The following is a 25,666-nucleotide window of genomic DNA, read 5'->3' as shown; positions in this document are numbered from 1 at the left end:
CTCAACTTTTTACAGTTAGTTGAGTGAATTGTTTACAAGTTTATGATGTTAGGTTAATGTAAAAAGAAATGTCAGTTGATTTGAGATGATTTTGCTAAAAATTATAGCTGTTTATACCTAGCACTTTTCTGTATGTTAAATTTATATATGTTTAAAACATTTTTAATACAAATATTGAAATATAGTGTGCGAACTTCCAACTAAGTGGTATGGTACAGGTCTATGTTCTTTCATTAACCTTTCATTATCTCACGATTCTCTAGATGGTGAGTGCCCATTCTTAAACATCCTTCAGCGAGGAAGTTTCCCATAGAAATGACGAAATTTAAGCATATAAAAAGATTATCTGTCCTGATGTAGCTTTGATGGTTGGTTATAGAACAGTATTAAAAAGTTCCATTGTTGAACAGATGGGAACAGGTCCCTTCTACCTTATGTCAATCGGGGAAGATGTGTAGTAAGAGGAGACGTAGACTAAATGAGAAAGGAAACTAAAGAAATTGCATCCCTCTGGATATATTCACTCTGAAAATTGAAGAATTAAGGGTTTTCAGTTGATCAATATGTATCACTTTCATTTGATACAACAAAACAATTCATATTGGCATTTTCTTACAACTTATATAGTGGTAATCTGGACAAACCGACTACGAAAGGAAACACAGCTGTACATTACTGCTGCATGTTGGATAAAGTGGAATGTTTAAAATTGCTTCTTCGGGGCAAACCAAGTTTAAATCTAGGTGAGTGCACTCTCGGTGACTTTGAATTGCATTTTCTATTACTCTTGACTGCCAGCAGAGCCTAGCAAATGATCTATCTACTTGGTCCAGCCTTCAACTTAAGCATTTTTGCAAAATTAAAACTACTCAATGTGTACCCTAGCCTTATTACTGTATTATTAGCAACAAACTACAAAAGCAAGCGCCTGAAATATAATTCAGATAATTTAAAAAATGTAAATCATCTTCTCACGTGACCATCCCATTTTACACATTCTCTCTTCTTTACTCTTTATCTCTCTGTCATGCTTAAAAATAATTTCAAAATCTTCCATCTATGTTCTTTCATTAACCTGTTGGGTTCCCACTACCCAATTTGCAAGGAGAACAAGTTCCAACGAAAAGTACTTTAGTCAGTCTAAAACAACTATTAAAGGCACATTTTTGAACTGATTTTTCAACTGCAGATTGACAAATTGGCATCCCCCAGGAATCAACAGCACCCAAAATGGCCAACTGAGCTAAGGGCCATTATTAGGCTTGATTCATAGGCATTCAAATTATCATCGTTCATTCTTTCTTTCATGCTCCTACTGTTCTCTCCCCAGTGTTTATATTAAATTGGCTCATAGCACTAGAGTAGAAAGAGTCATGTAAGCAACATTCCTCACACCATGACCTTAATGTGCCAGACCTGCTTAATGGGAAGCCATGTCTTATGATTCTTCCCAAGCAGAACACTCTACCAATAAGAAAGATATTTTTGATGTGAAGAATATGCCATCAGGTAACCTGAACACGTACAGCTGCTCATTGCGGTTGCTGTGGTTTTAGCCCATAATATCTGTACTGCTGCTTTACCCACTGGAATGTTGAACTTAAAAGTACTCTGGCAGTGTTCTTTTCTTTTATTTTGAATAAATTAAGATGAAATCCAGCCAGCAACCAGAAAGCATCTGAAAGGTTAGCAAGTATGTTTTAAAGGCAATAGGTGGTTTTGATTGCAAAGATCCAGTTTCTCAATTTAGATAGTCAAGGGAAAATATGTAAACTGGTTTGGACGTGCAGCCAAAGCCTGAGGATTGGTGGAGGAGGAGGCGGGGGAAGATCCAAGAATGGTGGAAACTGGCAGGGAGACGAACCTAGCTGAGGTTCATAGGGAAGCTTGCAAATGGGCAGAAAATAGTTGTAGGAATCATTGATAATGGAACAATGCAAAAACAAGTTTTTAAAAGTACTGTACATTAAATGACCGTTTTGGAAGTTTTTTTAGTTCAGTGCAGTTTCCTGAAGCTTGTTACCTCCTTGTTGGCTAGGTCTCCAGATGAGTAGACAACAACAACGTTGAAGACCAAGTGTGGAGAAGTCAGTGGTTAGTAAAGTCAGTAGAAAAATAACAGAAAATGTGACAAAGATAACAGCCAGATTTTCCAGCCACGTCATGGGTGGGACCTGCCGAGGGTGAGGCAGTGGGACCGGAAGATCCCGGTGGCGGGCAGGTGTGGAAAATCCCGCCCAGCATGTGCTCTGTCAGTCACAGTAGTATCAAGCAATAGGAACGGTGTTACAGGAAGAATCTGTTACACTGCTGGAAGAATACAATCATGCAATACTTCATGTACACGATAGGTAGATGGAAGATCGCAAATGGAAACTAACTATTTCTAATGAAACAGTTGTCCCATCAAACAGAAGTCACAGTTGCCTGTTATGTTTACACGATTCCCCAATGCAGCTTAACAATATTTGTGTCATAGCTAAAGTAAAGCTATGGTAAATTGGTGAGTTCACCATCAGTTGTGTATGATGTCAATATATAAATGGAAGTATACATATGACCATTTGTGGTGAGTTATTTAATGTGTTTTATTGTGTTTCTATTATACAATCTAAACATTTATTTTTTCAGCGTATTTTTGAAACAAATGTATTTGTATAATCTATACTGAATAGCTACTTCAGAAAATTGCTTTCTGGTTTGAGAAAATTGTTGATTGCATTGCAATGTTTGTCATTCTGACATTGTATGTATGATGCACTGAATTTATTAACCCTAACAGTAAACCAGAGTGGAGAGACAGCTCTCGATATAGCAAGAAGATTGCAGCGTGCACAGTGTGAAGAACTGGTAAGAAATGGTTCCATTTATTGCATTCATATTGATTCCTGGTTCACAGAATTCCTAGTCCAGCTTTAGGCCAGAATTTTTAGCTCGGCGGGCAGGCAGGCGCCCAACCCGACTGAGCGTGAAATGATGTGCAATGACATCAGCTGAGCGTGCCGACGTTAACACGCAGTCGCGCGATAGTTCAGTCGTCAGGCGCACCAGAGCCGGCAGCACGCCCATTGATATGTAAAAGGTCTATTAAGGCCATTAAGTTATCAATTGTCATTAATTTTGCACTGCTCATTCAACTATCGGTTGGCGAGCAGGCGAAAAGGGCCAAGCGGCCTTTGCATTTTTTTGGAAACCTCATCCACGGGCGGGATAAGATTTCCAAAAGCAAATACAAATGAAATGAAAACTTTATTTTTTAATTAAAAACATGTCCCTGCTCAGAGTCACATGAGGGGACACGCTTTATTACATTTTTCTGCTTTATTGACTTTTTTCAATACCTTCTTCATCTCCCTGAGGCAGCTCCGTGCTTCAGGGAGATTATTCAGCGCTCTCTCGCATGCATGCGCGAAGTTTGCACTAGGCCTTCTCTCCCTCCTCCCCCCAGCTGCACAGGCAGCGCTGCCACTTGCGTATCATGCTGGGTGGGCCTTAATTGGCCTGCCAGCATGAAATCACGATGCGCTGTCGATCACGGGCAGAGGTCAGCTTCTCGCCTGCCCCTGCCGATCCCTCTTGCCAAGGGCAAAATTCTGCCCTTAGTTTTTGGAGAAGTGTCAAATCTAACAGCAATAATAATCACTTTTGCTTAGTATATTTGCTCAGCTACATTATTGATCATTAATAACTTTTTGTGATTCTTAAAAAAATCTAAATATATTAAATTCCAGTAATTTTCTTTTATCCAAATCCTAAGGCTGTTCGAATTACACAAAATTCAATTACTGGCATTTATATTTCTTGCATACTTAGAAATTATTACATTCAGTGGAGCAGACAGATTAATGTGTTATTCCAGCATTACATTAAGGTTTGGTGTCATGTCTGATCGAAATGTTAAAAATATATTCTAAATATACATTATTTCACTTCTACATACACTCACCACATGTTGATTTAGGACATTGAGACAAAGCTCTTTGCTTTTAATTGCTGGAAGGATAAGTTCTCCTGCACTCAGAGATCTTGCCTTTCCTGCAATTAACAAAAACAATCCACCTTACCTAGCAAAGCTATGGCATCTCAACTCAGCACATACTACAGAACATAAGGATGCTTCACAGGCTCCAATAGATGCTACAACTCCTCAATCCCAAATTAGCTGCAAAAATCACCACCACTCAAGTCCACAGGGAGCCTAAGAAAGTTTAGGAATGAGATCCAGATTGCCAGATAACAGAGAAAGAATGAAAGAAAAATTGGAAACATACCCTTACAACCATCACACAATAAAAAGGTAGCTTGTCAATTTGGACTCACCAAGCAGGCTCTACTCTTCTTTATGTAAATTATGATGTAGAGAATTTAGCTCCGATAATCCTTCTAACACTAGATCTAAACATAACTATTTGAAGTTGTGAGCAGAATCCCAATAAAGACGGATCAACATTCGGGTCCGCCCATCTCTGCAATGCTATCTGTTGGTCTGCCGTATGAGAACCACCTTGTCTTAATGTGCCTGTGCAATTTTTACAGTAAAAGCAGAAGATGGACCTTTAGCAGGCACATAGATAGAGCTCCTGTGGAACATGTGCCAGTCGGACCGCCTTGGGAAGAAGCATCTCCTTCCCCACATTCACATTTATAATGGGCAGTCGCTTATGTCGGCAACAAGACGATAGCAATTACCCATTTGCATTAACAGCAATTTCAAAGTTGCAAGTTCAACACCTTAAGTTCTCTGTTTATTTCAAGCAGGAACGATTGTTATTACTTACTAATTGCATTTCATTCTTCATGGTTTCTTTTCCTGGTCTTGTCCCATGAGGATCTCCCCAAACGGTGCAGAGCCCCGCCTGGAAAAATGCCAGCAGATGCAGCGAGAGGCCTTCAATTAGTCACTTAAGTGGTTTGGTTGGGCTACAAATGGGTAGGGCTTGGCCTAAATAGCCAAGTGGTTATGGTACTGGGTTTGTAACCCCAAGATCAAGAGTTCAAATCTCACAATGGCAAACTATGAAACAATGTAACTTCATCTGAAACAGATGGAAGCGGGTTTGTACTCGAAAGAGTTACATCTTCTTGAGGCTTGGCCTAAATAGCCAAGTGGTTATGGTACTGGGTTTGTAACCCCAAGATCAAAAGTTCAAATCTCACAATGGCAAACTATGAAACAATGTAACTTCATCTGAATAGGAACAGATGGAAATGTGTTTGTACTCGAGAGAGTTACCAATCACATGTGGTTCCAGTCCATTTATAGCTTGGCCTAAATAGCCAAGTGGTTATGGTACTGGGTTTGTAACCCCAAGATCAAGAGTTCAAATCTCACAATGGCAAAACTATGAAACAATGTAACTTCATCTGAAATCAAGAGTTCAAATCTCACAATGGCAAACTATGAAACAATGTAACTTCATCTGAAACAGATGGAAACAGGTTTACTCAAAAAGAGTATCAAGAGTTCAAATCTCACACTGGCAAACTATGAAACATTGTAACTTCATCTGAACAGATGGAAATGGCTTTGTACTCGAAAGAGTTACAAACGGACAGGGCTTGGCCTAAATAGCCAAGTGGTTATGGTACTGGGTTTGTAACCCCAAGATCAAGAGTTCAAATCTCACAATGGCAAACTATGAAACAATGTAACTTCATCTGAATTTGAACAGATGGAAACGTGTTTGTACTTGAAAGAGTTACAAATGGGCAGGCTGTCTGTCATTTTTTCCAACTCTAACAAAATGGCATGGTGATAGAATTTTCCATGCCATTTTGCCAGTCTTCCCACCTCTGAGTCCATCCCCAAAGGTCCTAAACATTGAGCCCTTTGTTACCTCTAGACTTGACTAGTCCAATGCAATCCTGACTGGCCTCCTACATTCTACTTTCCATGAACCTGAGGTCATCCAGAGCTCTGCCTGTGTCCTAACTTGCACCAAGACCCAGATTGGCTCCTAGCAAAGCATTACATCAATTTTAAAATTCTGATCTACTTATTTTCAAATCCCTCCATGGTCTCTGCCTTCCCCATCTCTGCAATGCCTTCTCCATCTCTGCAATCTCTCCAGCCCTTGGAAATTCTGGCCTGTTCTGCATCCCCAGTTTTAATCTCTTATTGATTAGTCGCTATGACCTTCTGCTGCTAAGGCCCAAAGCTCTGGAATTCCTGCCCTAAACCTATTTTTCCTTCTTTAAGACGTTCCTTTCCACTTGTCTCTTTGACGAGGCTTTTAGTCATCTGTCCTGAAATCGCTTTAATGTGGTTTAATGTTTGATTTTGCTTTATAACACAACTGTGAAGGGCCTTGGGATGTTTTTTACATTCAAGGTGTATATAAATGCATAAATGTTTATGAAGTTCAAGTACTAAACATCAGAAGCTGCATTAATTTCTTTTTTCATCCAGGCACAGTGGTTTTGCCATTTGCCTGTATTCAAAAGATTATGTTTTGCCACATAAATGTCCTTTACTATATTGACTAGAAAATTCTCAATGACTCTGATTTAAATGATGAATGTCATTCTCTAATGAAGTAGTAGAAAGGGTTGATGGTAGACCTCTCATTGCTCAAGTATGTCCAAGCTGTAAATTATTTCATCGGCTTCTGCAGGTTCTCTTATGACCAAAGAGTCCAATGTGGAATCAGCATGGACACCCACGGAACCAGGCAGTTCATATTGTCATTGTTGGTGCTTGGAGTAGCTGATACAGCTGCGCCAGCTCTGGCTTTCCTCTGGGCACATTGGATTGTGAATTTGGGGTGGATGGTCCTCAAAGCATGCTGAACCAAATTTTAGTGTTTGTCTCCAAGTGGGCCGGTTGGTGGCAGTGTTTTCCCAAGAGATGTGGTCTGCAATGCAGAGCTTTGTAAGGCTCTGTTTTATATGGTTCATACTGACCACATTGATGTCGTTTGTGCTTAGATAGGGTATTCTATAATCATCCATGTGGGAGACATGGCCTGCCCATCTGTGTTAAATTTTCTGGCGGTTGATCTCCATGCTATTGAGTCCAGCATATTGTTGTTTGTTATTTTGCCCCGCCATCAAACTCTCATGAACCTCAGGTGCCCTTGTTGTTTCCAGAGCTTCATGTGGTGCCAATAGCAGAGCCCGGATTTTACAACAGACAGCAGGGTAGTAAGGACAATGGACTGGTCGAGTTTGATCTTAGTCTTCAGCCTAATGCCATGCTGCTTCCAGTCATGATTATGGAGTCAGCCGTAGTGTTATGACCCCAGCTGATGTTACTACTGAACAGGTCAGATCCTATGGTAGAACCCAACTTTGATAGATGCTCACTTTTATTTTTTGTTTTGATACGTGGAGAGTGGTACTGAGCAGAGTCACAGGAGTCAGCTGAACAACTTTTAACAAAAGAATAAAACATTTATTAAACAAGAAAAGATTAACTATATTACAAATCTCCTTCACCCACAACTCTACTTTCACAGATGTATACAGATTTGTACGGATAACACAAGTTACAAAAATTGTCTTATACTCTAATGTTCACAGTAGGTACATAGTCCATGTCACTAGGCAATAGGCAACCTGTGTTCAGATATAAGACACTCTGAAACCAAGTGACAGGTACCACCCCAAAGAGATGCTATGGATCTCTCATCAACTCCCTTCAGACGCTTGCCACACTGAGAGCTAACCAGTCTCACTGAACTCTATCTTTCACACGAGCGTTTCCAATCTCCACTCTCAGAGAACTCGTTCTGGAGTCTTCTCCCAAATGACGCTTTCTTTCAGATGCCTTTCACAAGGTTCCACAGTCCACCTCCAAGGTTTCGAACTGTCTTTCTGATGTTCCTCTACCCTGGATTGCCACATGCATTCAAGCTTTCTTCTATGTACTCTCTCTCACTGACTCAGCCATGCCAGCAGAACATCACTACTTCACGTGCCCATAGTAAAGAGTTACAGACGTTCAGTTGTCCCCTTGGATCTTCTGGCTTCTCCCAAGCCTATATTGCTTTAAATCTGCATCCTGCAGTTTTCTTCTCTTTAAGCTTGGAGCCTTCCTCTCTGCTCCTTTCACTTCCACAGAACAGGACCTTTCACTTCCACAGAACAGGACCTTTTCCAGACTCCTGTTCTTCCTTTGACTAGAAGGTCTTCTTGGGACCTTTCCTGTTCCACTCACCTTTCTTCTTTAGTTCCTGGAACCTGCTCCTGCAGTTCCTTTTCCTGCTCAGCTTCTCCTGGTATCTGGCTTCAACTTTAGTTTGGGACTTGCTATCTCTCCCTCTGCTGTCCAGCCTCTCTGGAATCTTGACTTCGACTGAACTGAAACTGCTTCTCTAGTTTTCTCTGTCTCTGTTGGTCCCTTTCTTCTGGACCCCTGTTGCTAGACAACAGCACAGTTTTTTTCTACTTTGTTTTAACTTTCCTACCCCCCCCCCCCACACACACACACACACACACACACTCACTCCTTGATTACACAGCTCTCCATTTCAAGGATCATAAAACTCAGAGTGCAGGTACACAAACAAAACCTTAGTCCTCCTGTCTCCTCTCTAAAATGAAACTGGATCGCAGGTTTCACCTTTTTAACCTACAAATAAAAATACAACTTAACCTTAAAGATATACGTTATTCCTAACACACCCAAACAAACACATAACGTTAACTATCTCTATTTCCTAACAGTAAGCATAACTTGCTTTCTGGATGTATGCATGGATATCTTCATCACTAGTGGCGTCGTGAAAGAGCACATTTTGAAGCTATGAGAATTTTCTACAGCCTTGAGACTGGGCCCATCAACAGTTATGTATGGTGCTTCATAGCATGTGCCTGTGCTGGCTAAAACATGACCTCAGTCTTGGAGACACGGATTTGGAGACCAAAGTTTTTGGAAGCACTTGGGAATTTGTTTGCCGTAGTCTGAACGTTTTCCTTGCTGTGAGCAGCTAGGACACAGTCATCTGCATACAGAAACCCTCAGGTTATTGCCTCTATGATTTTGGTGGAGATACTCAACCTGGAGGGGATCGCTGGAAAGCTGGAGCAGGTGGTTCACAGGCAAGGGCGGAGCAGTGGCTTTCAGCAGGATCCCCCCCCCAAAATCCTTCCCATTGCCAGGTCCCTTAATCGGGCAAAGAGTATCTGACAATGAGGAAAATCCCTTACTAGGCCACAGGCAAACCCAATTTGCTGGGTGGCCTCTGAGTGGGAGGCATAGGAGAGCTCTGTGAATCCTGTTAAATCCTTGAGTCACCACTAAGTTCCTATGGGCTCAAGGATAATTGGCTTTAAAGTGGCTGACGATTGAGCCTAATTGCTTTCCTGACCCCGTCAGGTGGGATTCCTGCACCAGGCCCTTCCTGCCCTAGACTTAATTGGGGACAGTTTCTCCAATACATAAACAGTTTCTCCAATGTTGGGAATCAGATTGGGTACTCCCACGCAATTCTGTTCGCCATCATGCCTGTTCCAGCAGGCTCCACTAAATCCAGCCAGATACAACAAAACAAGAAACTTTATTCCATTCCCCAGGTCCCTTTTTTTTAATATAATACATAAGCATAACAATACATAGAAATTGCAGGAGGATAGATGGTTAACTTCTTCAGGCATCTGAAGACATCCAGCTCTACTTCTCTACGATCTCCCTCAACCCTCCAACCGTAGTTGTCAGACTGCTTTTCCGACATCAAGTAAGAGCCAGAATTTCTTCCAGTTGCACATTGGGAATCTGTAACAATGTAGAATGATTGCAAAGTGGTGTTTGGGATTGAGTATTAGCTTGTATAATTCACTCATAAAGCAGCATTCTACAACATGTTGCAGAACTTAAGTAGGTGCTCGCCCTGCTATCTCGAAGCACTAATTGAACTGGCAATAATCCCTACGGTCTTTTTTTTAACTTGAGTTTTTAGGTATTGATGAAAGCCTAAACAGTGCTTTCATATAGCTCCTTTTACGTGTAAAAATATAATTTAAATGACGTTTATTTTATCACCATACCAGATAGCAAATAAATAGATATAAAAATTGTGGTTCACCTGTGTGATGCTCTTGAGCTAAAACCACTGCTTTTTCTTCACTGGGGAAAAAGTTGCTAATTAGAGGTTTAAGTATGTAAATTTCCTATTATGAAACCATTCATTTGACTGCTGTTGGATTTGATGTTTAATATTTCAGATCAGTCAAGCTGCTTTAGGAAAAGTTAATCCTCACGTTCATGTAGAATATGAATGGCAATTACGGCAAGAAGAGATTGATGAAAGTGATGATGACTTGGATGTAAAGGTGAGCACAAGGAATATATAACACAAAAATAAGGTATTTTCCTGCAGTTCATCAAACTGAGCTGTTTTAACATGCTGTCTAACAACTAGTTACAGCATGATTTGGTGGAGACCTTGATACAGGTACAGATACCTATGTGCTCTTAAGGCCAAAAATAGCATGTAAAACAAGGAAGTTTCAAAAGAGAGGAAGAAAAATCATCTTTAAAACTGTTTTTAAAGCATTTTTTTTAAAGGATTGGCTTTCACAAGCTGGATTGGAGAAAGGGCCGAACATAACATTTTATCCTGAATAAGAATGCTGAATTTATAAAAGAATATAGAATACAGATTTTACATATTAAGGAAAAATTGCAGATAGATCCCTGATGGTTCATTGGGCAATTATATTATTTAATGCAGTGCTGAGCCATACGCTCAGGAGGCTGTTCAATTTGATCCTTGGTTGTAGTTGAGGCACAAGAGTCCACCTAAGCAGATCCCCAGCACCCTTCTACCACTGATTTTATAAGGCAGAAAAATGCTGAGGTAGCTATTTGTCTGTATCTCTAGGACATGAGTTATCATTTGAGAAGATCACAGGAAGGAAAGTCCAGTCGTTAGGACTGCATGCAGGTGACAGAGCCTGTTCAACTTCACTTCTATTAATTTAAATGGAGGGCCTATCAAGGTATGGGTGCCTGATTGTCCTCACTTGAGTTTCTATTCTGCATACTACCTAGGCAACGCACATAAATATCTATTCTAGGGTTTCACCTTCTTACCGGCAAAAAGTGTGCACCCTAATGGATGTCAAGATCAATTTTATCTGCTGTAAATAGGACATGAAATAGGAGCTGAGGAAATTATAGATGATAAATTGGCAAAATGCTTAATATGCTTATGATTTATGGCCAGAATTTTCGAGTCGGCAAATAAGGGCGGGCCCTGCTCGCCGATGCGTAAAACGACGCATGGTGACGTCAGGCGTGTGTCCCAACATCACCACGCGTCACTCAGATTTTCACTTCAGCAGGCGCGCAACTGACTCAGGTGCGCACCCGCTGAATTGTCAAAGGCCTATTAAAGCCATCTAAATATCAATTAAAACAATAAACTGAGCAGCCCGTCCAACCTTAAGGTTGGCAGGCAGATGAAGAGCCCAGGCGGCCTTCGCATTTTTCATGGAACCTCATCTATGGGTAGGATGAGATTTCATGAAGGTAGTTAAAGTTTTATAAACATTTTTAACAACATTCATAGACGTGTCCCAGTTCATGTGACATGTCTTAAAAAGATTTTTTCTTTGTTAAAATTTTCAGAACTTAAACTAATCTCCCTGAGGCAGCTCTGTGCCTCAGGGAAATTTCAGCGCTCTTTCGCGCACTCCCAACTCAGGGAACACCCCCACGCCTTGCACAGGTAGCACTCAGCGCTTCTGGGCACGCATCACGCTGGGTGGGCCTTAATTGGCCCACCCACGTAAGGTGGCGGTGCCCAGCCGATGGTGGGCAACGGTCAGCTGCATCCCCCCCCCCACCGGACGGGGAGAACATTCTCCCCTATTAGTGTGACTAAAACTATATTTGTGATGAAATAGGCAAGAGATCATTTTAATTGTCACATTTTTCTCAGTGTTCCAACTAAGAAAAACCTGCAATTTCAAATTCTTGCCACTGACCTTATTGAATGGCAGAGCAGGCTTGAGGGGCTGAGTGGCCTACTCCTGCTCCTAATTGGTATGTATGTATGATAATGCCATCCTATAGTTAGCAAGGACTACATTTGGAATCTTAACTGTTACTTGGGCAATTCTGAATTTTAGATGAACAACGTCAGATACGTCTGTGAGTCATTGCAGGTTTTTTCCTCAACAATTGGCAAATTTTCTAAAGAGCAATAGAAGCTTCAAAACAAAATTTTGCTTGAGATGACCTGAGTTTTGGATTGTAGTCTAAATTGATATTCATACCCAGGCTTCTCCTGGAGGGTCCATTTCAGTCTATGTCACCTTTTTCTGATCGTAAAGGGACAATAGTCAGGAGAGAAGAAAGAAAGAGTATAATTTGTTTTATATATATATACTTATATAATGCTTATCATATCCTTAGGATATCCAAAGCATATTGCACCCAATAAATTACTTTTTAATTGTAGTGAATGTTGTTTTGTAGAAAAGATGGCTGAGAATTTTCTCACAGCTAGGTCCCACAACAATAATGAGATGAATGACTTATGGTGATTTGATTCAGGGATTAATTTTAGCCAGGACAACAGGAAAGCTCTCATGTTGTTTTTTCAATAATACATGTGATCTTTTGCACTCATCTGAAAGGACAGATGGGATCTTGGTTTGACAGCTCATTCAGTAGACAACATATCTGTCAATTAAATACTCTCTCTTCCTTAGTGCTGCACTGTAAAGTAGATCAAGATTTTGTTCATCTTTAAGTGGGGCTTCAACTCATGACTTTCTGGCTCCAAGCAGAGAATGCTCCCACTGAGCCAAGGCACGTCAATTATGTAGCATGTTTACAAATTACTATGAACCACCCCAGGTTTATGTATTGATTTCCATTGTTAATTATCCAACAGACAAATATTGGCTCTTTTATCAAAATAGAAATAGAAATCAAAGTAGGACCATAAAATATAGCAAGGCAAGTCTCCTTTCCTATTCGATGTGATTGAAAATTGATATGCTTTAACGATACAATGGGCTTGGAAAGCAGTGATGAGGGAGTATATTTTTCTGGACAAATGTAATCGTTTATAGTTGTAAACTATGTAATTGAAGTAAGTTTAGCCTAGAAATTATTGTCACAATAAACACAATCAAATCTGAGAATCCAAATTTAAGAACTATACATTAAATAAAATACCTTTGGGCAACAGGCAGAAACTACTGAAAATTGAATGTGTTTCAATGCAAACTTTTTATCCCTGGGTTGCTATCATTGTCATTTCGACAGAGATGGATTATTAATCTTAGATTTGGAGTTGCCATATATTTAACTTGTCTTCTTTTCCCCTTCATTAGACCAGCCCTGTAAAGAAAGAGCGTTCTCCAAGGCCACAGAGCTGCTGCCACTCTTCTAGTCTCTCCCCACAAGAAAAACTTATGATCCCAGGACTTGGCATAGCACGGGAAAAGCAACGATTATCATATGGGGCATTTAGTAATCAAATATATGGAAGTGGCACAGATTCTCCAACATCACCAGCCACTGATGCCCCTCCTCTTCCTCCTAGGAATCCAAGCAAAGGTTGGTGACTAAAATGAAAGAAAGATATTTTCTGAAATGTTAGTGTGTTTAATTATAACTTGCAATTGCATATTTAACTGCTACTTACAACATGGTAAATGTTCATTAAATACTCTAGTCAAACCAATGTCTACATTTCTTACAGTGCCATTTCAGTCATTAACAGGAATATTGAGCAGGATTTTGCGCCTCCGCCTGCTGCTGGGATCATTGGGTTCCACTGCAATTCAATGGACTTTTGGTTGGGGCACCCATGGAGGGTCACACCCCTGATGGGGCCGGAAAATCCTGACCATTGGCTCTGCCATATTTATTATTCCATGGCCATTTGCATTATAATTCTCTCCCTTATGTTTAGCACAAGAACTTGATGCATTTATCACTGACTCATTGATGCCAAAATTTCTGCCTTCACTAATTTTTGAAAAAATGTTGAACCAAGTAATGTATGGTGGAATGCAAGTGGGAGTTGCTAACTGATCATTCATCTATGTTTAGAATTGTTTTGATCATTCCTGTCCACCCCTCCAAAAATGGACTCATGAACATCAAAACAAATTATTAGTCCTTGTTGAAGCCATTAATAAGGAAGTTGCATATGTTTAGCTACTGCAAAATCAAAGAAAAACTTTCAGCCAGATCAGACAAGGATTATTGTGATTAAAGAATTAGAACATTGTAGAGCAACACCACAAACACAGGTAAAAGAATTAGAGTAACCAGTAGATTCACTGTATCAGGCAGAAGTAGTGCTGGTATATACTCGAGAAAGAAAAGAGAAACAAAACTATACTAGAAGTTATAACCTAGTTTACAAATTGATGACTTTTAATTTAAAGTTCTGAAAAGCAACCACCAGTTGTGCTTTAATGTCCATGATTGGTAGCTTGGCAGCACCACTACTAGCCAAGCCTGCGAGGACATAACTGCCCAGTCTATGACTGCGGCAGGTGTTCAGGGAAGCAAAAAGATGGATAAGTCTACTCGGCCTCATCCTCACCAATCTACCTGCCACAGATGCATCTGTCCATGACAGCATTGGTAGGAGTAACCAGCGCAAAGTTCCTGTGGAGACTAAATCCCGTCTTCACATTGAGGATACCCTCCCATTGTATTGTGTGGCACTGCCACTGTCCTAATTGGGATTAGTTCAGAATCAATCTAGCAACTCAAAACTGGGCATCCATGAGGTGTTGTGGGTTGTCAGCAGCAGCAAAATTGTATTCAACCACAATCTGTAACCCCAAGGCCGGCATACACCTCACTCTACCATTACCATAAAGCCAGGGGATCAACCTTGGTTCATTCAAGAGTGCATGTGTAGCATCAGGCATACCTAAAAATGAGGTGCCAACTTGTTGAAACCACAACACAAGACTACATGTATGTGATAAGCAGGGCAAAGCAATCCTGCAACCAACAATCACATGAAAGCTCAGCCGTCCTGCCACACTCAATCCTGAATGGTGGTGGACAGTTAAACGACTAACCGGAGGAGGAGGCCCCACTGAGATCCCCATCCTCAATGATGGGGGAGCCCAGCACGTCAATGCAAAAAACAAGGCTGAAGCATTTGTAACCACATCAGCCAAAAGTGCCACATGGACGATCCAGCTTGGCCGTCTCCTGAGGTCCACACTAGCACAGGTGCCAGTCTTTGGTCAATTCATTTATAGCAAGAAAAGGCTGAAGGCACTGGATACAGCAAAGGCTATGGGCCCTGGCAACACCCCAGCTGCAGTACTGAAGAATTGTATTTCGGAACTAGCCGCGCCCCTAGTCAAGCTGTTTCAGTACAGCTACAATACAAAAAGTAGGACAAATCATATCCATCCTCAATTACCACCTCATTATTCTACTCTCAATCACCAGCAAAGTAATGGAAGATATCTTTGACTGTGCTATCAAGCAGTATTTATGCAGAAATAACCTGCTCACGGAATTCTCAGTTTGGCTTCTGCCAGGGCCACTTGGCTCCAGAACACAGTGTGGCCCTGATTCAAACATGGATGAAAGAGCTGTATTCCAGAGATGAGGTGAGAGTGACTGATCTTGACATCAAGGCAGCATTTAACTGTGTTTTGCATCAAGGACCCCTAGCAAGATTCAAGAAAGTGCAGATCAAGGAAATCTCGAAGGAAAATGGTGTTGGTTGTTGGAGGCTAATCATCTCAGCCACAGGACTTCGCTCCAGGAATTCCTCAGGGTAATGTCCTGGCCCAACCATCTTCAGCTGCTTTATTGATGACCTTCCTTCCACCATAAGGTCAGAAACTAGGATGTTTGCTGATAATTGTACAGTGTTCAGTGCCATTTGCAGCAACACCTGGACAACGATTGGATTTGGGCTGATGGGTGACAATTAATATTTGTACCACACAAGTGCCAGGCAATTACCATCTTCAGCGAGAGAATCTAACCATCTCCCCATGACACTGAATGACATTGACCTGAATCCCTCACCATCAACATCCTGGAGGTTACCATTAACCAGAAACTTAACTAGAACTGCCATTATAAATACAAGAGCAGGCCAGAGGCTGGGATTTCTGCAGCAAGTAACTCCCTTCCTGACTCCCCAAAGCCTGCCCATCATCTCGTCAGCTGTTCCTTGATTTCAGGATGACGTCTGCTCAGAATCATGAGTTTCTGCCATGGGTTTTCATGTGACTAAACAGGCCAATTATCAATTTTCAGACCTTTGGGCACAAGACATCCTGGGGAAAGACATCCTGTAAGATACAGGGATCTGGAGTGCTGGATTTGCTTCCTTTTCTTTCCTTCGCTGCTGCTGCTCAGCCTCATCATTAAAATGTTTGAACTTGAAGCATGATGACGTTTGATGGACAAGTGGTCGCTGTTATGGACAATTGGTAGAAAACACCTAGTCATTAATGTCATTGCTGCTACAGTTTAAGGAGAGCTTCAGAGTGTCTTTGAATTGTTTTCTTTGTCCTCCCTTGATCGTTTGAGAGTTGAGAAAACAGGACCTGGCAGAATAGACACTTTTTTGGCCATCTAGACACACACTGTCCAGTCCATTGTAGTTGATTTTGCAGGAATTTTGCCTGAATGCTTGTGGCGCTGTTTTCAAGAAAGACATTAACATCTGTTCCATGGCCCTTCCTTTGAATCCAAAGGATGCGGCTGAGACATTCTGATGGAATTTCTCTAATGCTGCTGGGTCCAGGTCTCACTGCAAAACAGAAGTATGGTGATGACAATTGCTGTGGACACTAGGGACAGGATTTTCCCCTCGTCGGGAGTGAAATTGAATGGCGGGTGCGCACAGGCGTGCCTCCAGTCGGCTCCCCCAATCAGCGGCGCGGGGCTATTTTACGTGGGCATGCCAATTAAGGACTGCCCAGCGCGATATCCGCACGGAAGCACTGCGCTCCCTGTGCGGGGAGGGGGGATTCCCTAAATCAAGAGTGCGCACTTTCGCATATTCGCACAAAAAAGCACACTCATCTCCCTGAGGCTAAGTGCTGCCTCGGGGAGATTGGCTGTTCTGTGACAAAAATTAAAAATGGAATTTAAAAATTTCTGACATGTCCCCTTGTGACACTGTCACATGAGTTGGGATATGTCCATAATTTTTACAAAAACTTTAATAAATTTTAAAACCTACATGAAACCTCATCCCGCCTGTGGATGAGGTTTCATGCTTTTTCTAACTACCGCTGGGGCTCCTGCCCTGCCTGCCAACCTTAAGGTTGGACGGTCAGGTCCATTAATTAGTTAAATGACTTTGTCAATGGCCTCAATTGGCCGTTGACAGGTCAGTGGGTAAAGAGCTGATTTTGCTGCGCTCCCGCCTACCAGAAAATTTAAATGGGGCGTGGTGATGTCAGGAGCTCCACCAGATGTCATCCCGTGTCATTTTACGTGTCAGCGAGCAGCCCCCCCCCCCCCCCCCCCCCCCCCCCCCCCCCCCGCCCGAGGACTTCTGTTGACTTGCGTGTTCTTGGTTGTCAAATACCCACTGCTGTCATTTGTAGTGGGCTGAGCTGGCACAGCTGATCTGGTGTTGGATCTCCTTGTCAATGGGGCTTTAAGAGAAGTAAATGCCAAGGTATGGGAAGCGCTCAGCATATTCCAGAGACTTTCTAAATCTCTCCTTCAACATATATGGGTGGTGGAATATTTGACTGACCAGGTGTGGGTTGATATGAATTATGTTTTGGCAACATCCAGGAATAGACCAAATCGCTTGCATGCAGAATTGAAGAGATCAGGAATGGCTTTCAAATCTGGTGCATGGTGGGCAATGACACTGCAGTGATACACAAACTGTAGGTGAAGTATGTCTGTGGTGGTCAGTTTAGTTTTGGCATGGAGGCGACTGAGGTAAAAGAGTTTTCCATCTTGGCAGTATTTAATCCTCACGCCAGAAGGCAGTTGATCTTTAATGAAGTGAATATCCACTGACAGCCTCTACAATCTATCACACAGCCTTGTTTGACACTATTCCGGAATTTGAAGGCGTCTGTTTCAGATCTCCCACTGTAAGGGCGGGATTTTCGGCACCTGCCTGCCACAAGGATCTTCCGGTCCCTCCACAAATCAGTGGACTTCTGGCTGGGGTGTGACCTCGCTTGCAGCGGGCCTAAGACAATTGAAGTCATATATCATGGAGTAATTGCAGGATTGTGGTGAAGTTTCTTGGATATCCAAAACTTTAGAGCACCATCCATAGAACCTCATAATTTACTGAATCAGATGTTTGGTCAGGTCAATGAATGCAATGAAAACTTCCTGGTGTTGTTCTTGACATTTTTCTTGGACTTATCTGGCAACAAAGACCATGTCAGAGGTTCCTTTGGAAGGTCTAAAGCCACACTGTGTCTCTGGGAGGATTTTCTCAGCCACAGGAAGTAGGCAATTCAAGAAAATGAATGTTAGGACTTTCCCTGCTATGGACAAGGGAAATACCTTGATAGTTTCCTCAGCATGATTTATCTCTCTTCTGAAGATAGTTACAACTGTCATATTCCTGAAGTTAAGGGGCGTGTGGTGGGAGGGGAGTTCTTTTACCTCCCAAATCTGTAGGAAAAGTGCATGGAGTTTTGATGTGAGCATAAACCCACAGCTTTGAAGACCTCAGCCGGAATACCATCAGGACCACAAGTTTGGTATTTTTCATCGATTTGAGTGGTTGTTACATCTCTCCCATCAATGGTGGTTCACCCATGGATTCTACCACAGTACCCTGTCCATCATTTGCAAGTCACAAGTATACTGGAATACTGTCCGCTCGATGGTACCCCATCCACAACCTTAAATGTTCATTCCCTTCACCACTGGCACACGGTTGTGTGTACCATCTGCAAGATGCATTGAAGTGCATTGCCAAACCTCCTTCATCAGCACCTTCCAATCCTACAACCTAGAAGGACAAGGACACCAGGCTCATGGGAACACTACTGCCTGAAAGTTCTCCAAGTCGCACGCCATCCTGACTTGGAACTATATTACCATTCCTTCGCTGTCACTGGATCAAAAACCTGGAACTCTCTTCTTAACAGAACTGTGTGTGTAACTACATTACAGGGACTGTACAAACACAGCTCACTGTGAAGACATTCTCATTTAACCAATAGGACAAACAAATGAGATTTTTAAAAGAATACTGCACCAAACTTTAGGAGTTTTGAAATTAGTTTTTACTTTACAGTTATGTCATTGTTACCTAAAGTTAAAATGACTGATTGTATAAAACACATATGTAAGTTTTATAATTTTCTTCCATTTTGTTGAATAACTAATTGCCCGACAAGTAGTTTTGATCAGGATGTTACCAGTGTCAAAATTGATGTCTCTATCTTCTGCACTTCAAACCTTGCAAAACAGGAAAACCAAACCTGCCACTACCAGCCATCAGTGTCTTTTAGATAAATCAGAAGAAATCTATGCTGATATTTAGCTACTGTATATTATTATTAGGTACACAACTGGAGATTAATAAATCTTTGACACTTGTGTCAGCTAAGTGAATCAGTGGGTATTCAAGAAGTGTGAAAGGATCCATTATTAACTTTTTTTTTCTTTTGTTAGTACTTACAGAATCACTTTCTTGGGAAACACACTTTGTTATGTGCATTCCTACAGCTTCCACTGCCATAAACATTCACCAAAGCACAGTAGCTGCAGTATATGCTTTGTACAAGATGCACTGTAGCAACTCACCAAAGCAACTTACCAACAGCATTTTCCAAACATTTAGAATCTTTCAAACCTGAAGCCTCTACCACTGAGAGCAGGGATGTCCAACCTTTTCCCTTAGGGGGCCACCTTTCCATTTTTTTCTCACTCAAAGGGCTGATGAGCAAATTTCAAAAAGATAGGAGCAAAATACTGTGGATGCTGGAAATCCAAAACTAAAACAGAAAATGCCAGAAAAATTCAGCAGTTCTGGCAGCATCTGTGGAGAGAGAAACAGAATTTAAGTTTCGAGTCCATATGATTCTTCTTCAGAGCTAAAGAGAAATAGAAATGTGATGGAATTTACACTGCTTAAGGGGGTGGTGGAGCAGGTGAAGCAAGATAGAAAGTCAGCGATAGGTAAGGACTAAGGAGAGATTGACAAAGATGTCATGGACACAAGACAAAGGGAATGTTAATGGCAGTGAAGACTAAAGAAGGTGCTGATAGTAGCATAAAGGTAAGAAAGCAGGATGTGTTAATGGCAGAACAAGGTTCAGCACTCTGTGAAAGAACAACATAGAAACAAGTGACAGATGGGGGGTGGGGTAGAGGTGGTTGGGGAAAAAGGATGAAAAATATATAGAGGAATAGAAATTAATAAATGATAAAAAAGCAATATCAAAGCAATAAATTGATAATGAAGGAAGAGTAATTAATAAAGATCAACGTTAGTGTGACAGAAGGACACAGTCTGTTTGTCTGGCTCACTCTTCATCTCTTGATTCTCTCTCAGTCACCGTCACCCACTGTGAGTGGGTGTGATTGTGTGTTGGTGTGTGCAAGTGAGGTTGAGTGGGAATCCTGAGACTGCAAGTGAGCTAGACACATATACACACACTCCCGCAATCACTCACTCATACGAACATATGAAATAGGAGCAGAAGTAGACCATTCAGCCCATCAAGCCTGCTCCACCATTCAATAAGATCATGGCTGATCTGTTTATTTTACTAATTCCACATTTCAATCTACTCCCAATAATCTTTGATCCTTTGCCTAACAAGAATCTATCTACCTCTGTCTTAAGGATATTCAATGACCCTGCCTCCACCGCCTTCTGAGAAAGAGTTCCAAAGTCACACAACCTTCAGAAAAGATTTCTCCTTATCTCTGTCCTAAAAGGCACCTCTTGGCCACAATGGCGGCTTTTCACGCCATATTGTCCCAAACCTGCCACATTAATTATGCATTCACGGGATACACACCATTTCGATGGCAGGCAGGCTCTGATTCGCCTGCTATGCTGTCACCTCACCACTTCATCACGCCAGGCACCACATTTAAAGTACAGCCGTGCTTAGTGTTTCCAGCCCAGGACTGCAGCAAAGAAGACATGGCCCCGAAAAGCAAGAAGACTGCAGCCCTTGAGTGCCTTTTGGACGCTGTGAAGATCAGCTGTGATGTTCTCTACCCCTGCTCTGGCTGCAGGGGAAGCAGCGACATTACCACTCCGGCTTGGTAGGCAATGGCAGTGGTGATCAGTACTAATGTTGCACAGAAGAGGTTAGCCACCCAATGCAGATAGAGGGTGAATGATCTCATCCGTGCAGCCAGGGTATGGGAACCATCTAATCACTCCAAACTCTCACACTGGAGCCCATCACACATTCATTGGCATCTCACTCACTGCCAGCTCAAGGGACATCACCACCATCCTCACACACATACCCTCACATGTCCATCTGGCCTCATCTCCTCTGGAGACTGTCTCCTCAGCCGTCACCATCTTGAGGCCACTTGAACAGATCAACGTGTGCCCCCACACACACCCTGGGTTACCCTCCTTCCCCAGTACATCCCTTGTCCTGCAACCTCTTCCCTTGCTTGAGGCCACTTCTGCCCCTTCTCTAAGCAAGCCCTAGCCCCGCAGCCATTGAAAAGTCACCCACTTTTTGCTCGCCTGGTAGGTAGAGACTAGCCCAACAGCGCCCCCTAAAAGTGATGCATTGCTGTATGTGCTGTCTGTGAAGCCTGACGCTAATGACTGCGAGTGCTGACTGAAGCAAGGTGGGAAAACAAACCTTGAAGTCTCAAGCAAAGTGCAGCCCCGCCAAGTGCACACCTTATATATTCTGTTGTCTGTTGTGAAACACGTTAGCATGGGGGGGTTTGGGGGGGGGGTGCGTGTGGTGAGTCCGGCAGGCTGGCCTTATAATGATATGCTAGTGTATTACCATGAGGTTCCCAACATCCGATGGCAGGGAACGTGGCTTGCCGTTGACGGGCTGAGTGGAAGATCACAAACTGGTTTCACGACGTCTTGGAACTGATTTTTGGCCTCCTCGCTATATTGTCCGCTCACGCCACCAAACACGCCCGACGCCAGTGGGCACAGAAAATCCTGGCTCTGGTCTCAACAATGTCCTGTATAACTGAAGTATAACATCCTTACTTTTAAGTTCAATTCCTCTCGTAATGAAGGATAGCATTCCGTGAGCCTTCTTATTCACACTCTCTCCCACATTCACTCACTTTCTCTCTCCATTAATTACTCACTTTCCCTCCCACACACACACTGTCTCCCATGCTCATTCTTTCTCACCCATACTCACTCTCTCTTTCCCATACTCTCAGTCTCTCTCTCCCACACTCACTCACTCTCTCCCCCACACTCTCACTGTCTCTCTCGCCCCCACACTCTCTCTCTCTCCCCCTCACTCACTCACTCTCTCTCCCCCACACTCACTCACTTTCTCTCTCCTTCACTCACCCTCTGTCCCACACACTCATTCACTCACTTTCTCTCTCTGACACTCTTTCACATTCACTGTCTCATACTCTCACGTTCTCTCCCACACAATCTCACACTCACTCTCTCTCTCTCTTCCCCCCTCCCCTCACCCATTCTCTCACTCTTTCTCTTTGTCTCCCACACACACTTACGCAACGCCCATATTCACTCACTTTCTCTCTAATACTCACTCTCTCCTACACACTTTCTCTCTAAACCCCCACCACCGGGCAGCGCCTTCCTCCCCCATCCAGCCGAGCAGCTTCCCTCCCCACCCACCACCTAGCCCAGCAGCCTCTTCTACCCCACCCAGCCCAGCAACCTTCCTCCCCCACCTGGTCCGGCAGCCAGCACCACCCCACATCATACCTTTTTTTTTTTGGAGGACACACTGCCACAGTTGTTGCTGCTCTGCCAATCACAAACTGCTTCTCTCCTACAATTGCTGCTGATAGGTTCATTTGTGAGAGCAGGAGAGGAACCACCTGTGATTCGAGGAGCAGTTTCTTTCAGAATCTTCCACTCTGCTCATCAGCATTTTGAAAACTGGCTTTGCGGGCCACGTTTAGCCTGTGGGCTGCACGTTGGACAAGCCTGACCCAGATGAACAAGGATAGCAAGCACATGAGAATACCACTAACTCACATTCCCCTCCAAAAGTCACACACCATCCTGACTTGGAGATATATAGCCGCCCCTTCAACGGCGCTAGGTCAAAATCCTGGGGCAGAATATTTCACTCGTTAGGCAGGTGTGCACCGACCCGAACGAGCATAAAGTGACGTGCAATGACGCTGAGCAAGTGTCCCGCGTCATCGTGCACACACGCGATATTTCGACCAGTGGTTGCGTGCAGGAGTCAGCAGTGCACCCACCGACAATTAAGCGGCCTATTAAGGCCATTGAAGTCATAATTAAAAGAAATTTTTCGCTGCCCTGGCAAATCGACCATTTTTTGTGAAATCTCATCCATGGGCGGGATGAGCTTTCGATCAGTGATTAAAAATAAATAAAAGATTTTCAAACTAATTTCTAACATGTCCCTGCTTCTGTCACGAGGGGACTTTTTTAAACATTTTAAAATTCTTATTTTTTATTTTAAAAGTCTTCAGCTAGCTTTTATTACGCACACCCTCAGGGAGCTTTTACTGCACACTTGCCCTCCCCCCCACTGCTGTAGTGCGCGATTCTCGCTGGCTGGCCGTTAATTGGCCAGCCAGCGTGAAATCGCATTCGGGGCCCGATCGCAGGCAGCCGGTCTGTTTCATGGCCAAGCCCATGCGACTACTGGAAAATCCTGGCCCTACCTTACAGCACTGAGTGTACCTACACCACACAGATTGCTGCAGCAATTCAAGAAGGTGGCTCACCATAACCTTCTTGAGCAATTGGGATTGAGCAACAAATCCTGCCCTTTCCAACAACCCAACTCCATGAGTGAATAAAAAAATACAGCATGTATCCATTTAGAAACATGAATTTCGATCCAATTATGCTGAAGTATCTTTTTATGTAATAAATACGCTTCAAACTAATCACCACGTCACAGTCACAATGCTGAGTAAATTAATATGGCCTCTGTAGACTAATGATGCTGGAAGTAAGTTTTCAAGGCTTTTCTCCATTACCACTCTCTTTGGCTTTTGTATCGTGAAACCTTTTGTCATTTAATTTCCCCTGCCCTATTACAGACCTTCGCTTTTGATCTTCTTGCCCCACCCCCTTCCATTGGCTTAAAACATATTGCATCTTTCTTCAGTTCTGATTAAAGGTTATCGATCTGAAATGTTAATGCTGTTTCTCTGCACAGATGCAGCCTGACCTGCTGAGTATTTCCAGTATTTTCTGTTTTTATTTCAGATTTCCAGCATCTGCAGTATTTTGCTTTTGTATTTCTGGAAAGGACAAATATTGGCTTGGTGATTTCAGATTTCTAATGTTAAAACTCAAGGACTACTATAAATCAATTTACAAACGAACTGACCTACCAGTAGTTTAACTATGATTATATAAAACTTGAAGTAACAATATAAATTGCGATTTTATTCCAACATATCTATAGGATTTTAGCAGCAAGAAATATAAATATTGCTACACATTTAATTTCTAACAGTCCAGAATCTGTTCATGAAACAAACCTCTATTAAACTGCCATTTTCCTGCACAAATGTAAAATCAAACATAGACCCAGATATCTGATGTAATGCATTTGTAGATGAATGGTCATCCTAAAACAAAGGTGAATCCTAAAAAGTCTTTCTGTGGCATAGTAGTGTGTAGTGCATACTTTAATTTTGCAAAAGATTTAAAGAGAAGAAAGGGGGTTGTGCATAAGATCCTGTTGGCATTGGATAGTGAGTAATTCTAAACTTCTGTGCTCCCAGCAGAGTTATGCTCTCAAGGAGTGCAGTTTGGAAAATCAAAGCTGTGGGGCTGGATTTAACTGCCCCTTCACTAGCATATTTAAAGGTTCATAAGATATTGCGGGTGGCCTTCCCACCCATCACCGACCTGTCTCCTATATTACGGTGAATGGGGAAGGTGCCAGGCAGCCTACCCGCCCTAAGATCTATTGAAGCCAAGTGTCCAATTAATGGCCACTTAAGGGCCTCATTCCATCTTTGCTGCTATTTAACATTCAGCATGGGAAGACTGAGGCAAAGCAGGTAGCCTGGCAGCTTTCACTGTACGGGCTCCTGTTGGGCAGGGTCATACCTTTTCTCTCTCTCTCTCTCTCTCTCTCTCTCTCTCTCTCTCTCTCTCTCTCTCTCTCTCTCTCTCTCTCCCCCCCCCCCCCCACCCACCCACCCCTAGACTCTCAAAACTGGCCAACCACCTCCCCACCACCACCACCCCCATACTCTCGCTGGGCTTTGGCAGCCAGGCCCATCCAAAGTCCCAGACTTACTTTTAAGTCTGGGCTCCAGAGATTGTCTGTATTCTGAACAGTGGCCAGCAGCTCCCCAGGGCGGGACTACCTCCCACGTGGGGGGCAGAAGTTCCACTTGAAACAATTAAGGCTGCTCCCAGGGAATATCACTGCGGGACAGCCAGGTTTCAGTTGGGCAGGCTGATGACTGACTTTTCAGTGTGTGGGGGTCTGGGAGGGTGGAATACAGCAGCTCATAAAATCCAGCCCATAGTATTGCAGCCTTTTCTCTGCCCAGCTGATGTAGCTCCTTATTGGGAGGGCAGGATTTTCCAATTCCTCC

General features: G+C 42.7%; 1 protein-coding gene across 2 annotated transcripts in view; it reads left to right on the top strand.

Annotated features, from left to right (window-relative positions):
• LOC121278775 (arf-GAP with SH3 domain, ANK repeat and PH domain-containing protein 1-like) overlaps nt 1–25,666 on the top strand; it is a 393,348-nt gene that overhangs the window by 312,173 nt on the left and 55,509 nt on the right. For both annotated transcript variants that reach the window (XM_041189209.1, XM_041189210.1), the window contains 4 exons: nt 628–743; nt 2,783–2,850; nt 10,165–10,272; nt 13,291–13,516. In XM_041189209.1, coding sequence (XP_041045143.1) covers nt 628–743; nt 2,783–2,850; nt 10,165–10,272; nt 13,291–13,516 — 518 coding nt within the window. The remainder of the gene's footprint in view (nt 1–627; nt 744–2,782; nt 2,851–10,164; nt 10,273–13,290; nt 13,517–25,666) is intronic.

This window comes from Carcharodon carcharias, chromosome 6 (genome assembly GCF_017639515.1).
Source record: "Carcharodon carcharias isolate sCarCar2 chromosome 6, sCarCar2.pri, whole genome shotgun sequence".
Lineage (NCBI taxonomy): Eukaryota > Metazoa > Chordata > Chondrichthyes > Lamniformes > Lamnidae > Carcharodon > Carcharodon carcharias.
Note: the sequence above shows the minus strand (reverse complement) of the source record. Positions and strands in the feature narration are given on the sequence as shown.